General features: G+C 27.3%; 1 protein-coding gene across 1 annotated transcript in view; it reads right to left on the bottom strand.

Moving 5' to 3' along the window:
- Positions 1 to 7129: 7129 nt before the first annotated feature.
- The window catches only part of LOC142330067 (uncharacterized), a 175961-nt gene continuing 166050 nt past the window's right edge, over positions 7130 to 17040 (bottom strand). Inside the window, exons 3-4 of the mRNA XM_075375100.1 lie at positions 16460 to 16721; positions 7130 to 7513 (exon numbers count right to left, since the gene is read on the bottom strand). Coding sequence (XP_075231215.1) covers positions 7239 to 7513; positions 16460 to 16721 — 537 coding nt within the window. The 3' untranslated portion in view covers positions 7130 to 7238. The remainder of the gene's footprint in view (positions 7514 to 16459; positions 16722 to 17040) is intronic.

Genomic DNA, 17040 nt, shown 5'->3' on the forward strand with positions numbered 1-17040 from the left:
TCGTTTATGAATATTTGTGGCAAAATTGGAATACAAACATTTATTTTATTTAGTAGAGTCAAATTAAGAATAGAATAACTCTTATAACTTGATTATATTATTTATATTTTAATTTATATTAGGTTATTTCAGTATGTGGTATGCATCTTAATACAAAATCCTCTGATGGTTTACAAAATAATTTAATGGAAAACCAGAAAAGATTTACATAATCGTATAGAAAATCTACTGAGAAATCTTTCATGAAATGTAAAGATATTCTGCACGAAATATCCTTAAAATATTGTAAAATTTAATGGCTGTACAAAAACCTTAATTATAACATAAATTATAAGTCTACCGGTCTATTATAAATCTACGAGACGCAAATCTTAATCGATTTTGATGAAACTTGGTGGGGTGATGTAAACCTATTAGCAATAGAGCTCTATTGATTTTCAAGCGAATCGGTTCACAGGAACCGGAGTTAGAGACAAAAAACTGGGTTTTTGGGTACGTTTTCAAGGTTAACAAAACCGGAAATCCGCTCTTCTGACGCACTTATTGCGACAGTACTGAGACAGTTTCTTTTTCTTTTTTTTTATGGTATAGGCAACATTCATATTTATCTAATGAAAGTTTTCAATTTTTAGGCCGATTATCATTTTTTGGTTCTTATATTAATTTATATTTCAATATTTATTTTCATTGACTTCAACATTTTTTTAGTCCTAGAACGACAAAAATATTTCTAATATTTCAGCATTCTCGTATTTGTCTTCGCAATGTTATTTAGGAATACATTTATTCATTAAAATCGATAAAGGACGATTTCATATAAAAAATATTTAAATCCCACTATTAAAAAATAAAAAAAATAAGTAAAACCCCTTGTAATTTTTCTTTTTAAATAATTATAATTTTTATTTCAATTATAATTTGAAAAAAAGAATCCGTTCGAATATAGATTTGCTCTTTCAATCACCAAACAAGATATCTATAAATTTAATACGAATCTTCTTAGATTTATTTTCGTTTATTAACTTTGCTTTTATAATGATCTTATCATATCGTTTTATATTTACAAATATAGGCTGATATTTCCAATTATAATGTTTAATTTATTTAAGTACATTTATAAATCGAAACTGTTATTATCTAAAATTATAGTATCCATCCATAAAAATAAATCGATATTTTGCTTTGAGAATTATTTATAATTGTATTATCTAACATTATTTTCCAACATTTTTTCGTACTGAATGAAGAAGTTAATTTTACAAAGCTATTTAGTATGAAACCTTTTCTTTTTTTTTTGTTTAATTAATGCAATTAATTATATTTACTATTTTCAATTGTAATTATATTTTTACGATGTACTGTTTCCGGTGAAATAGCATTTATATTTTATGTTTATATAATCTGCAGAAAATTGCATCAAATATTCTTTGATATTAATTAGTGCCAATTCGTCGTGTAGATAATGTAGTAGCCCTTTACAAATAATTTAATTTTTAATTACTTGAATTAAAAAAAAACAACTGTAGGTTTATATTTCCAGTAAACAAATCTTCTTGGATAAAATTATAAAATTTAAAGTCTTAGGTTCAAAATAGTATGAAAAAAATCCCACTTCCTTTATTCTATGGGTAGAAGATTGTTTTTAACTCCCTTCAAAAAACGAGGTTGTGTATTCGACCCGTATATATTTTTTTATGTTTGTTCGCGCTTAACTTTTTTCCTTTTAATCCGATAGAAATAAAACTTTTTGCAGTCAACGCAGCTGGTTTTTGCGGTGGTACCATGATGTTAAAAAATTACAAAAAAAAAACATTGGCCTGAAAATTGACAAAAACATTTTTTTCGCCGTCCGGCGGGTAAGTAGGGACAGTGGAAATCCTGATTTTCTATATGAATGCATCACGTTATATTTTATATGGTCTATGTGAGTTTCTGCACAAGATACGTAGTATCTTCAAAAAAATCATCAAAAATCGAGATATCTCGTTTTAAACCTTTCAGATCCAATATATATTATATATAATACACAGCATAGTTAGGGAGAGTGGAAATCTTAAAATTCTATAAACGTGTATCATATTGCTTAGTCTTGATGTCGGTTCCATTTTTTTTTTAAACAATTTATAATAGTATTAAATTTTTTAATCTTCCGCGCATTAGCATGAGGTGTTTTCATAGTGTTTGGACACATATACATTCCGTAATTATCTAATAATTTGTAAGTATATGGTAATATACTTTGTATTTATTTATTTTAATTTATAATAATGAAGTTAAAAGATTTAAAATTAAAGAAATAAAATCAAAATAATCATTTATCTTCCTCGATTTTAAAAAACTTTTTCAGTGTTTTGCGTGGTTAAAATTGGTTATATTGACATTACAACATACAATTCTTAAAATTAGCTGGAAATTTAGTAACCATTCTTTTAAATAAATACATATAAAATAAAAAATAGATAAATAATTCTTTTCGCCAGAAAATATCTGCATACCACAAAAATATTAGATTAATTTTTAACTTTAGAGATAAATAATAAAATTTTTTATTTATTATATAAATAAAGTATTTTTTTTTTGTAAATTATTATTGCTGAATTAACTTTCAACATTCTGAATAAATGTATTTATTTACATGTTACAATTAAAATGAATATTTCCGATATTGTTTGAGTTAATATATAGTTTTTTTTTGGTAAAGAATTGAATAATCCATTTATAATTCGGTATAGTAATAACTTTATCGGGTCAACTTTTTAAAAATGGAAATCACAGTCGGATTTATTTATTTTTAATTTATCCCTTTGAACAATAATTATATAAATATAGAAATTTCATCGACATTCATATAAACATATTTTTTAATTTTATTATTAAATAAGCCATGAAAAATAAACAAAAAAAATCGATTTAAATGACGAAATATAAAATGGACGAATTTAATTAAATTTAAAAAAAAACTTAATTTATTTAATTTTATTTTTACGGATTAAATGTCACATCAACGGAATTATTTCCAGTTGTCAATTACATAACGAAGCTGTCAATTACATTTGTGTTCAGAATTATTATAGTAGCTCAATTAATGAATTTAATTTATTCGTAATGTGTGCGCTGATTAAAAATATTAAATAAAATTAATAAATCGTACTGTTTATTTTTTTACTTTGCATGGTAGATTAAAGAAAATACGTTGAATTAATTACATTATTTTTATTTGTCCAAAAATGGAATTTTATATATTAATCTGTTTATATTAATAATATATTATAATTATGTATATATATATATATATATATATATATATATATAATACATTTATAATCTATTTAAATTTTCAAAAATTTTATCCAAGTTGAAAATACAACAGGAAAGAACTTATCTACATTACATTAAACTATTGTCGGAAGTTCTAGATAAAAATAAATAAACAGGCTTATATAAAATAACTAAGCAAATTTTTTTTATGAATGACTTAATATAAAATATGTAAATCAGTAATAACCATGTCGTCGTAAAAAGTTAAAAATATATTATCAAAGTAATTCGGTTCGAAATAACACACTGTTTCACCGTTTAAAATATTCAACATTTTTTTACATACACGAGTTATTATTTTGTGTAATTGCCTAATATTCCATATAAACAATTCATATGATTTTTAAAAAAAATTATGCAAAGAGCGAAATCCATTAATAAAAATTAAGATACCTTATTCGGCAACTATTAAAATAAATTTTTAGTGTAAACAATTTATGCTTATTTATTTATAGCTTGTTTTTTTCCTAATGCAAACGGATTTTCTAATAATCTTTACTTTTTAAATTTTTTTAATAAAGTAATAGTAAATAAAACCCCATTTGTCCGATTTACTCTGAAATAATAATTTGGATCATTATATAAACATTTTTATATAAAAATCTTTCATCATTGATAACAATATATTAAATATTTACCATTAATTAATTAGTAATAAATTAATAAAAGAACAGCTGTTTTTTTACCATAATAATAATAATAATAATGATTGAAAATAATTTTACTAAATAAAGCATCGAAGTAATTAAATAAGACCGGACTGGTCTAGTGTGGTAATCTCTTTGTAGCAAAATCAATTGTTTAACTGCTGATTTTCGAAGTCGAATTTTCTGAGGGTCAAATCCTTTTCCTTTTTCTGTTTAGTCTCCGGAACCACCGTAAGATATTACTTCAGAGGATGATATGTATGAATGTAAATGAAGTATAATTTGTACAGTCTCAGGTCCGACTATTCCCGAGATGTGTGATTAATTGAAACCCAACCACTAAAGATCACCGGTATCTACGATCTAGTATTCAAATCCATATAAAAGTAACTGGTTTTACTAGGATTGAGGTTCAAATCCTAGTAAATGTTAGCTAATTTTTTACGGATTTGAATAGTAGACAGTGGATGCCGATGTACTTTGGACTGGGGTTCAATTAACTACACAACTCAAGAATTGTCGGCCTGAGTCTGTACAGGACTACATTTCATTTACATGTCGTACATATATCATCCTGATCTCATTGTGCCTGTGGTGGGGGTTGCTTATTGTTCACAATTGAACAAATTGGAAAGTACATATTGGGAATATATATATATATATATATATATATATATAAGTAATTAAATTATTGGTAAAAATAATATCAATATTTAGTTTAATGGTAACAAAAATAGATAAAAGATGATTATTATTTTTTCATTATACAATATTTTTATTATGATTTTTTTTAGAATCATAAGATATTTTACAAGCTACAATATTTTTTAGCGGGGCATCATTCATCGCTTAATGTATTTAAATAAAAAAATTAATCTCGTTCAAAATCCACTACGGATTGAAATTAAAAAATTCATACTAGTTACTTGTTTGTGATCTCATCACAACTTTTTCACTTGTTTTGATGCAACTTTTTCAGATTTCTTGAGAAAATAAATAATAACGTTTATTTAAGATGGAAAAAGTACATTTTGTAATGAAAAATAAAAATTACAAAACGCTTAGAATATGTTGACGTAATCGTATGTGTACCAATATAACCTAACCAAATATAATCTACGTTCGCTTCGCACGCTAATCTCGTCTAATTAACGTTAAAAGCGTATATACGTTAATTAGACGAGGTCAGCAAGCGAAACGAGAGTAGGTTATGTTGATATACGTACGATTCGTCAGTACACAGAGTTAATATAATATAAACAAGCAACCCACGCTCGCTTCGCTCGTTAATAGATATATTTCTTGTTTAATACATTGTAAAAATACATTTAATACGTTGTTTTTTGACAAAGAAGTTGCATTAAATAAAGTGGAAAATTGGTGGAGCAATAAAAACAAATCACAATTATTTTTGCTTGAAAAAAAAATTATAATTTTTTTGTAAGCTAAAATAATAAATTATTTTTTTAAACATTTGTATGAATTATATTTTTAAACATAGTTTAGAAATTATAAAATATTATAGGTTTTTAAATATGTAAAAAAATTGAAAAATATATTATAATAAATAAAATGTATTCAATTGTGTTTTAAGCTGTGCTATTAAAAAAGTTATAAAAAAATATTATTTTAGGAAAATTAAGTTAGATAAATAATAATAAACAAAAGTGTTTAAATAAAATGGTAGCTCATTACAGCTGTTTACTGTTATTCTAAAATAATTTGGTTGTAGTACATTTATATGCAATTTTATACATAACTCATTTTTTATTTTTAATATTTTAAGTGGTCGCCTGCTTTTTTTTATTTTTATTGCTTCTCATTAAAATTTACTTTTCGTTCATTCCGAGTGATTATAGTAAACATCTGCCATTCAAAGTCCGGTTTATACTCGTAATTATACTGTACTGTTTTTGTCATCAGTAACACACTAAGCACGTTTTTATTTTAAGAGTAAAATTTTAATTCTCCATAATGTTTAAAATTACTTTTTTTTAAATAACATACATCCGTATGAAAATAAAATTTTATCTTTTCAAGTCAGTAATATTCAGTTAAAAAGTCATTCTATTAATTAAAAAAAAAAAAAATTTATTCATTTTTCGTAATTCTCTACTTTAATATGTTTATTTATTCCAAATAATTTTACTATTTTTTAATTCGAATTAACGGGGTTTTACTAATAGTAATAATAATAATAATAATAACAAAGATTGATGTACGCAACGAGATTTTATTTATATTATTTTGTTAAAATCGCATGAGTATTTATTTAACAAGATTAACGGATGACTAGCTGCGATAGGATTCTAAAATCAGTCCTGACAAATGGATTTTTACTTAATTATGTGGACTGACGTATGTTACGTTTATTTTAAATTACAATAGTAGACTTTTTTTTTTATATCCAGTAAAGCATCTTTCATATTATTTGAATTTTATATATCTCAAAAAATATACGTAAAAAGGAAATTTAGGCTCAATTTCGTCGACTAAAATAAATTAATATTAAATAACATCTTTTATTACAGTAATATTTTTTCTTTACTTAAAAAAATAAAAATTCACTTCAAAACAAAAAAAAAGGAAGTTTTATTTATACATATCAACTAATATATATTATATTTTAAAATGTATGTCAGTTGTCACATTATTTTTTTAATTTTTATTAGCTACTGTTTTACTTGGATAATTTTAATAATTGCTCATGTAGAAGTACATGAACTATGTAACAAGTTAAAAAGTTTTTTTTTTAATATATATATGTATAAATAATTATACAATAGGCTATTTACATATATGTATATATAAACATGTCACTTTTTTTACTCATTTTCACTTTAAATATTGGTATACACTCTTTAACAACTTAAAATTATCACTGAAATATTGAAGAATTTTTCTTTTATTTATTTATTTATTATTATTATTATTCTTTATCTTTTATTTGTAAAATAATAAATCTGTTTTTCTCTTTATATAATGAATAATAACAATAATAACACACTTCGTTTTTAATTAATTTTAACACTAATTATAATAATTTAATTTTTATTAATTAAGAAATCGTCTTGTTTGTCTGTTATTGTGTTCTTTTTTCAAATATTTGATAGACTATTTATAATAGAAAAAAGATAACACTTTAGTTTTAATTTATACAACAATAAATCGATCACTTAAAAAAAAAAACAAAAAAAATTACTCACTGTTCACTGTTACATTTGTACAAATATCCGCTAATAGTTCGCGTAAATTATGTAAAATAAGGGCATTTCACAAGTGGTTCGGTACTCTTCCGCTCGATAGAAGAGATTCGATACTGAAAGGATTAGGTCTCCTTGTCTTATCCGACAAATCCAAACTTGTTCTTGTAGATTCCATACCTTCCACTTCTTGTTCCCCTTCACCTTCACCGACGACATCTATTTCGACGTCCCTTGTTGCCGTACTGCTCGTATTACTGCAACAACTAAGGGAATCTTCACCACGCGTTGTCATCGTGCTTTCACCTCCATTGTTACTTACGCTACTGCTTCCGTTTTTCTTATCTACAAATAAAAATAAATTCATTAATTTAAAAATATTATTTATATATATATATTCTGAAATATTCAATTTGTTTAATGTAAAATACTCAACAAAAATAGATCCTAGAATTATAATTATGTAATGCATATGAAAATTAACGAAAAATGTTATTTATACTTTGATAAATCTTTTTTCTAAATTGATTTATATATTTGATAGGGTTGTCTTTCTTATTTTCCCTTCAGTTTTTATCGGCGAATTTTTTGTGATATTTATTTTCTTAATAACTAGCATTCCCATGGCGGCTTCGCCCACGCTGTATGGTTACTCGTGTTTTCCGTCACGGTCAGGAGTTATACAGAAGGACCCAAAACTGTAAATGATCTAACCAATTCGAATTTAATCTTAAATCAGTAATAGTACTAGGAAAAGAGATAAAGATGCTACGATTTGCTGATGACATAGTAATTCTAGTTGAGGTTAAAAAAGATTTAGAAGAAACAATGAACGGCATGGATAAAATCCAATGCAAGAATTACCGCATGAAAATAAACAAGAACGAAACGAAAGTAATTAAATGTAGTAGAAATAACGAAGGTGAACCACTGAATGTAAAATTAGGAAGAGAAAAGATTATGGAGATAGAAGAATTTTGTTATTTGGGAAGAAGCATTACTAAAGATGGACGAGGCAGGAGCGGTATAAAATGCCGAATAGCACAGGCGAAATAAGGTTTCAGTCAGAAATATAATTTGTTTACATCAAAAATTAATTTAAACGTCAGGAAAAGATTTTTGAAAGTATGTTTGGAGCGTAGGTTTATATGGAAGTGAAACTTGGACAATCGGAGTACCTGAAAAGAAAAGATTAGAAGCTTTTGAAATGTGGTGCTACAGGAGAATGTTAATAATCAGATGGGTTGGATAAAGTGACAAATGAAGAGATGTTGAGGGAGGCATTAGGAAAAATATAGTTCGAAGAAGAGACAGACTTATAGGGCACATATGAGGGCATCCTGGAATAGTCGCTTTAATATTGGAGGGACAAGTAGAAGGAAAAAATTGTGCAGGCAGGCAACGTTTGGAATATGTAAAACAAATTGTTAAAGATGTAGGATGTAGGGTGTATGCTGAAATAAAATAACTAGCACTGGATAGAGAATTTTGTAGAGCTGCATCAAACCAGTCAAATGACTGAAGACAAAAAAAAAAATGTTATGAAAGTGAAAATTATCGTATTTATAAAAACTAGTGATTTATTGTATATAAGGCGGCAATATCTTTTATAAGGGACTGGAACGGATTCCGACTCTCTGCTTCTACATTATGGCACCGGAGAAATTCACAAAAATAACTATCTAATAAATTTCTCGCTGTGGCAGTTTTTCATCAAGCTTATTTTTTGTTACTCCCCATAGTTTTTCAATAGTCTGGGTATGCATCCCAGTAATTGGATTTATAAAATTTTGATAATGGTTAACAATGTTGCGTATATAATTCCTGTTCAAATTTTCGTATCCCGTTGTAGATCGGCCACCGATCTGAAATAATTTAGGAACGCGGTGCGATGAAACTGAATATTGGCAGTAACGAATCTTCTCTTCGGTCAGCAACACAAAATACAAAACTCGCGAGTTTCGTGGCAGATCCCGTCGTAAACCCATTGTTCTCACGGTTTTTTTTTCTTTTCTAAGAGATCCCATTTACGGACGCCTAAGCAGTGTCGGGCTCGCTAATAGGTACCGCAATGTTATTTATATGCGTATGTAAACCTGCGCACTACCTACTAAACCGCCACCCCAGGCTACCACCCTTTCTGGAACCGCTAACGAAACATTCCTTCGGGAAGGGGGGTTACACGCTCACTCATACGTCATAGTGCAATCGCATCATAGTAGGAAAATCAATAGAAACACATCAGTTACAGCAAAACAACAACAAACAAGATATATCACGACCCAGAAAACAGATTATGAAACTACAAACAAAGAAATTAAATTACAAAAAAATAAAACACCAGTAACTACAGTAATTAAAGAAAACAACTTTTGACGCGGAACGTTTTCTAAAAAAAAATATATCTACCATAATATTTTAAAGACTTCGTCTGCGATATTAGTTTTGAGTTTTATTTTACTTTCTTGAGTTTTGTTTTAATCATTTTTTATTATATGATTAATATTAATTTTACAACTAATAAGTTTTATTGTTTTGGAGTTATTTAACCCTTTTATTAATAAAATTCCGGGCGATGTTCGCCTGGGCGTTTTTCGCCCACAAAAAAAAAGAAAAGAAAAATCAATGTGGCGAGCACATTGATTTTACCGGTTGAACTTCATTCTGGTTTATTAGTTGTTTTCTAAAAAATCTGTTCTTCATTGTAAAATATAAATATTATAAGATATTTTTTTATTTTATTATTTAAAAAAAAAAATAATACTCAAGAGACGAAATGTACACATTGGATTATATTCCTTACTAGCTGGTCAGAGCTCCTTTCGTTCACCCGATTTTCTAGTTAGGACAACCGGACCCCCAACTCGTTCGTTATCCTCATGGTTTTGAGAATGTTAAATATTTTACAGATATTTTCATTAAAGAAAAAAATTTAGTCGTTTTATATAATTATCTTTCTAATACCATGATGATAAAAATATTATAAAGTAAAAGGATTAATTTTTGTTCATTTAAAAAATGTCTATAATACTTAACCCTCAGGGGGACAAGGGCCTCGATCTATACGTTAAAATTTTCTCTGGGATAACATGAATGTATCTAGAAAATTTGAAAGCAATCGTGGTGGTTCTCGCGTGATGCTGTTGCAAACGGATGGACAGAACCGGAAACAAACGTTCGCATTTATATATTAGAATTTTTGAAATTTATAATTATATGGGAATTCTCAATAGGTATATATTTTTTATTAGATATCGAAGTTGAACTTTAGATATATTTAATAGATTATCCTAAATCCTTGTATGATTTCTACGTTATAAAAAAAAATTAAAAATTACATATTTTATGATAATTAGAAAACAAATACAGAGCAACCTCAATTTTACACAGATTATTAATATTTAAATTGTAAAATATAATTTAGATATGGTATTTAAATCGATTTTAATGAATATATTTAAAATTATTTTTCTATATTATGTTTTATATACCGAAACTCATTTATTTGGTTCCGTAACTAATTTTTATATATTTTATATATAATAATCAGCAATTTTCTACGTACACGATATTAAGAACTTTACAACAATGTATCATTAATGTTATTTTCATAATATAATAAAAAATGAAACCTTTTAAAAACGTTTGTTAATTATAACTATTTTAAAAGTATATTTCGTTAATATCTATTTTAATTACGATAGTCCAGCCGTAAATAATATGCGTGATAATTAATATAATATAAATAATTAGTTATGGAATATGATAATATAATTAATATTAAACTGAGAATAACAGTCTTATGTACGAGTGTGTATATATATATATATATATATATATATATATATTATAGTTAAACGTTATACAATTGGTTTGTTTGACGTCTTTATTAGTTTTAACAACAGTAGAAATAAATAAAAGGGTTATTACATTTAAAAATTAAAGAAAAATGTTACAATAATAATAATAAATAAAATAAAGGAGGAGAAACATATCCATAATGAGTTATATAGAAGTTAATTGTGTCGGTTTTTGTAGCCGTTCAACGAATAGAGGAAGACGGGCGGCGTTAAAGTAAAACGAAAACTTCTCGGTCCGTAATGTTCCCCTTTCCCTCCAATCTATCGTTATACGATTGACGATTATCGTCACGGCATGTGATGGCTCTTTATGTTAAACTATAGTAATACGAAAGATGTTGTAAGAAATAAGAAGAGAGAGAGAGAGACTGAGAGACAGAGAGAGTACAAACGATTTTAAAATACTAATTAAAATTTAAAATAATTAATGGCAAACAATCAATTGAAATTGAAGAAGATGAAATATTAAAAAAATATATGAAATTAAAAATAATATTAAAACATTAAAAAGCCAAAGTGGTAATTATATACTATAATAAATTTTTCAATATAGCAGATCCTATTTCTCTATTACTTCTTTGTACTAATATACTGTGTGTTAGGTTAAAGGAAAAGAAAAAGTAATTGCATTACTTTTAATGACTTTTGTTCTCGTCTTTCTTTGTTTTTTTTCTATTTCTCCTTCGTAGACGACTACCGCGCTCCTGTAGGAGAATATTGATAGATATTTCATTTTAATTACATATCTTCTTGGTCTAACTTGATTGCTTCATTAGTTTTAGATGAGATAAAAAAACGAGTTAATGTTTTTTAAAAAAAAATTCAATTGTTTTGTTTGTTAAGAACAAAAATTGTTTTTTTATATTTTGTATACATATTATAATAGTTTTGTATTATAAACGTTTAAATGTCTATAATCACTTTTACTAGTATATTTCAATAAAAAAAAAATTAAATTAATAAACTTATAAAATAGTACAAATTGTACATTTATTCTTGATTAATAATATAAAAGATTGCTTTAACAAAATTTGGTTTTGCCTCATCTCATAATTTTTGGATTAAATTTTATCTACGAAATTCCTTCAGGTGGGATCAGTTTTTTTTTTATTAACTTTCTTTAGGTTTTTTGTGTACTTAATCATTATTTAGAATAAAAACACTGTACAAAAAAAAATTATTGCTAATAAATAATATGAAAGAAGTCGTATTAAAAAATTAGTAACGTAATATATCCTCTCCAAGAGAAACTGAGAAATACTTTTAAGGTCTTAGTTTCAATGATGGTAAATCCTAACATTCAAATCCCCGTGGTAGAGATGAGGGCATCGGCAGTTTATAGCATGTTTTTATGTGCAGGCGACAAACGAATGAAGGGACCGATTATCTTCCGGGATAAGATCTCCTATACCAAGTGCCAACAGCTTCTTTGAGTGTGGGTAGAGGTTAGGGTACTTTATTGTCCTTGGGGAAGAAAATGGCACCAAAAGGCGGAAGAGCTAAAATTTGTCAACGGTATTAAAATGGTAGAAGGCAACGGGAAACCTTTGCGTTAAAGATCCTGAAGGATATCCCTTTGAGTTCATATAGCATGGCTCTGTTCAATGTATCACGTTGGGAACTGGTTACGTAAACCGCCAACCTTCGCTAAGGAGAAGTGCATAAAAGAAGAAGAAGAATATATCTTTGCAATGGTAAATAAAATAGCCAAAGATGTTTTATTTTTATTTCAATTTTGTTCAAGTGTAGGAAAATTTTACTCTTCTCATTTCTTTCAATGATTTACAGTGCAAAGACTTATTTATATTGTATAAAATAGCCCACCGGACTAGTCTGGTGGGCTAAAATGGTAAAATAGTAGTATTATCAGCTGATTTTCAAAGTGGATGGTTCTTAGGTTTAAATACTAGTAAAAATTGGTTGCTTTTATTCGGATTTGAGTACTAGACACTATATATCTGTGTTCGGTGGTGGTTGAGATTTAATTAACTACACATCTCAGGAATGGTAGGCCTGATTCTGTACTATACTAAATCTCATTTACACGTCGTATATATCATCCTCATCTCATGTGACTTGGTGGTGGGGGGGGGGGTTGCTTATTGTTCACTAGTTGAACAGATTGCAACGTGAATATTAGGAATATATATATAAGTCATTAAAATAATTGGTAAAAATAATTATCAATATTTTTTTAAATGCTAATAAAAATAAATAAATAGAAGTTGATTTATAAATTAATTATTATGTATATATTATACAATATTTTTATTATGTCTTTTCAAACTATACAATTAGTTTATAAGCTACGATATTTTTAGCGGGGCATCATTCATCGCTTAATGCATTTATGTAAAAATTTAATTTTGTTCAAAATCCAATAAAGTAAAAAGGTAACACTATTTAAAAGTAAGTAATTTTTTCATGAAAAAAAAAATAATTTCCAGTAATCTCATTCTCATCGAAATAATCGGGTGGGGACGTTGCTTATTTATTCACTAGTTAAACAGATTCCAAAATTAGGAATATAAAAAAAATGTATAAAATATACCGTTAAGTTTAGAATGACATGATTAACAAGCAATTTTTTATTAATTGTAACTACGTAACATCAAATTCTTACTTTCAATTTAAACGCTAAATAAGTTATAGATGAATTGTAAATATCAGATCTGAGATGAAATTTACGGATGTTTCATTATTTTCTCTTTCAAAACGGAGGTCCTTTTGTCATGATATCATCGATCAAAATTTTTAATTACTTAAATCTTCAGAGGATTTTTAATAATCTTTCGGGAACAATAGTGATAATTATTTTTATTTTAATCGTGGAAAGAATTGATGAATCTTCATATGGTAAACAACATAGTTAAAAAGGAATTTATATAATATTTTTTATACATCTAAAAATACGAAATTATCTACATCGAGTTTAAATCTAATAAGGTACAAACTGAAAAATTATCACATACAGATTATTCAGGGTATCCCATGAAAAATCGGAGAAACTTTTACGAATGTTCTGTTAGGGAAAATAATGAAAAAAGTCCTCATAAACATAGGTCCTGAAACTCTTAGTTTTCGAGTTACGGCAAGCAAAAAATTTCGTCCGGATTTCAACTCTTCTAATAAAGAAAAGAATCCCTTGAGTAATTTTTAGGACTCAAATTAAGGATTAAGGTTGGTAGTTTTTTTTAATGTAATTTTAGCTGAAAATAGGAAAAATAGACTCCAGAACTGTAATTCAATAACTTTTTAAGATATCCGACGTAAAACACACAATTTGGTATCAACTTGTGTATTTAACCATTAATTCGAAAATTCCATACATTTTAGGTTTGAAGGAGCTGCGCTTCAAAATAAGCATCTGACATTTTTTCTGTAGGTTAATCGCTTTTTTAAACCAAAAAATTACCTTTTTTAAGGTAATCGCTTTTGGTTAAACCAAAAGCGATTCTAACCAAGTTTTTTTTTCGTTTTACTCTTTATGATTTTGGTAGATATCGCCTGCCTTAATTTTGCAATACCAGAGTGAAATTGACACCTGTGAGTACTAGTTATGAAGAAAGTAGAATTAACCATCGAGTAAGCATTACATTCAGAATTAAAGATTACTGTTAGGTAGATTTCATAAGAAAGCTACCTATTGTAACGGGTACCATGATTCGACTTCCGGAAAATTTCGACATATCTCGCGTTTCACATCTCCCAGATCCAAATACCACCGTCAGCTCAAAAGTTTATATATATTTCACTTTCTTGTGGACTTGATCATTGCCGTAATTTTGCGTCAATCACTTTCAAATTGATACATAAAACATAACGACCCAAAATCTCGATCGAATTTGTTATCAGCCAAAATCGGATCTTGGTAGTGGAAATGGGGGAGGGCTTTTTCGAAAAAAACAAAATATCGCTATAACTTTCTTATTAAGTAAAATATCGAATTAGTTTAAAGTTCCTACTATTCTTTATTTAAGGACCTAAAACTTATATTAGTAAATTATTTTGATATTACCAACCATTAGCCCAGGGGGTGGAAAAAATGGGGTACGAAGACAAAAAAATATCATACCTCCGTTACAGTATCGAATCGGTTTAAAGTGGTCATTAGTCCTCTAAATATTACTTAAAATTTTTTTCTGAGACAATTTTTGATATGACCAACCCTTACGGCAAGGAATGACCAAAATATTGCTGGAATTGTAAGAAGGCAGGGCTTGTTGTATGCTAAACATGTGAAGCATTTTTCACATGCAACTATTCTCGTATTGAGTATATTTTAAGTTTTTCTTAACTTTAACGTGGAAATCTTTTTTAACCCTACTTAGCACCGGTGAAATCTACCTCCGCTTTCCGGCGTGCCGAAAGGGACTTTTTCTATAATATTATATGTAATGTATCATAGAATGAAATCACCTTAACATCTATATTAAATAAGAAATAACAAATTTGAATAAATTACTGATACAAGCATCATACAACCGAAATTTGACGACAGAAAATGAAATACGAGCGTAAATTTAATCCTAACACATTTGAAGTTTAAAATAAAATCCATTCCACTTATATTTAGAATTGGTGTAAACAAATGCAAATTCGTTGCTAGTACTATGTGTTCCTTTGCTTCACAAATATGATCAGCGACACATCCCGTTATTAATTAATTGTAAAAAAAAAGATTAACATAATGATGAATGTATTTTATATCTGTAAGTTATTTATTTTACCTACGACTGATTGTATTAATGGTGAAATTCGATCAAGATAGGAATGGTTTTACGAACTCTGCCTTGGTCTTGAACGGTTTTATAAAATCAGATTTAATTGTAAATGAAGTGGTTGTTACATTATTATTATTATTTTTGTTTTTTCTATGCTAATATTGTTATAATAAATACTTAAAATATAAAACCCATTTACCAACAAATTTTTTTATGCTACAAGCGCTTTCGGAAACGAATTCCATCTTCAGGAATTTAAAACGTTTTTATATTATTCATAAAAAAAACTAAAACTTTGTCGTTATAAGTAGAATTTTTATGTGAAGTGTGTAAAATGTAGAACAGTGGTCGTCATATGTTTATGTCTTCACTGTTAGATAACGGTGGAGTCATTCATAATGACAGGACGTTAAGTCAAGAGTTTTAAACAAATGACGACTACTGTTATATATTTTACTTACTTTACATAACAATTCTACTTATGATCACAAAGGTTTAGTTTTTTTAAGAATAATATAAAAAAAATTAAGTTCCTGAAGATGGAATATGTTCCCGAAAGCGCTTGAACGCATAAAAAGATTTGTTGTTAAGTGGGTTTTATATTTTAATTATTTATTGTATAATCATACCAACGGACCATGTTTGATAAAATTATTATAATATTTTAATTATTACTTTTACTACGATTTTATCTATTTTTTACTTACTATGGTTTTGTTGAGCCTCCCATTCTCTTCGTAGCGTTTCCAAATCTACAGCTACGCCCTTTGCTGCTAGTTTACGTTGCTGACGTTCCAGACTTTTAAGTAATTTCTTTTGCCGCCTTTCACGTTCTTTACGCCTTAATTCTTCCATTGGTATTGGTTCTCCAGAACAAGTAACTGGATGCGCATTATGCGCAGGTCTTCCTGGTCCTTTTTTTGTATGTTCCTTTTTTCGCCATTTTGCTCTTCTATTTTGAAACCATACCTGTAAAAATTTAAATAATTTTTATAACATTATTTTATTGCTTGATTATATTATTATTTTATTTTAATGCTTCAGAGCATGAATGCTCTGAAGTAATAACTTACGATGGTTCCGGAGGCTAAGCAGAAAAAGAAACAGAAAGGAAAGGCTGGCGGTAGATTTAGTTTCTCTGGTTTCTACGCTTTCAGTAAATTTAAGCTAGATTGTAACTCTTGGGATCAAAATGACGGGATGAATTTAGTGGTTTTATATGTAATCTGACATGAAAAATTGAAAAAAAAATTACAGGTCCTAGAACTGTATTTTTAATAGTTTTCGA

Source organism: Lycorma delicatula, chromosome 9, assembly GCF_047948215.1.
Source record: "Lycorma delicatula isolate Av1 chromosome 9, ASM4794821v1, whole genome shotgun sequence".
NCBI lineage: Eukaryota > Metazoa > Arthropoda > Insecta > Hemiptera > Fulgoridae > Lycorma > Lycorma delicatula.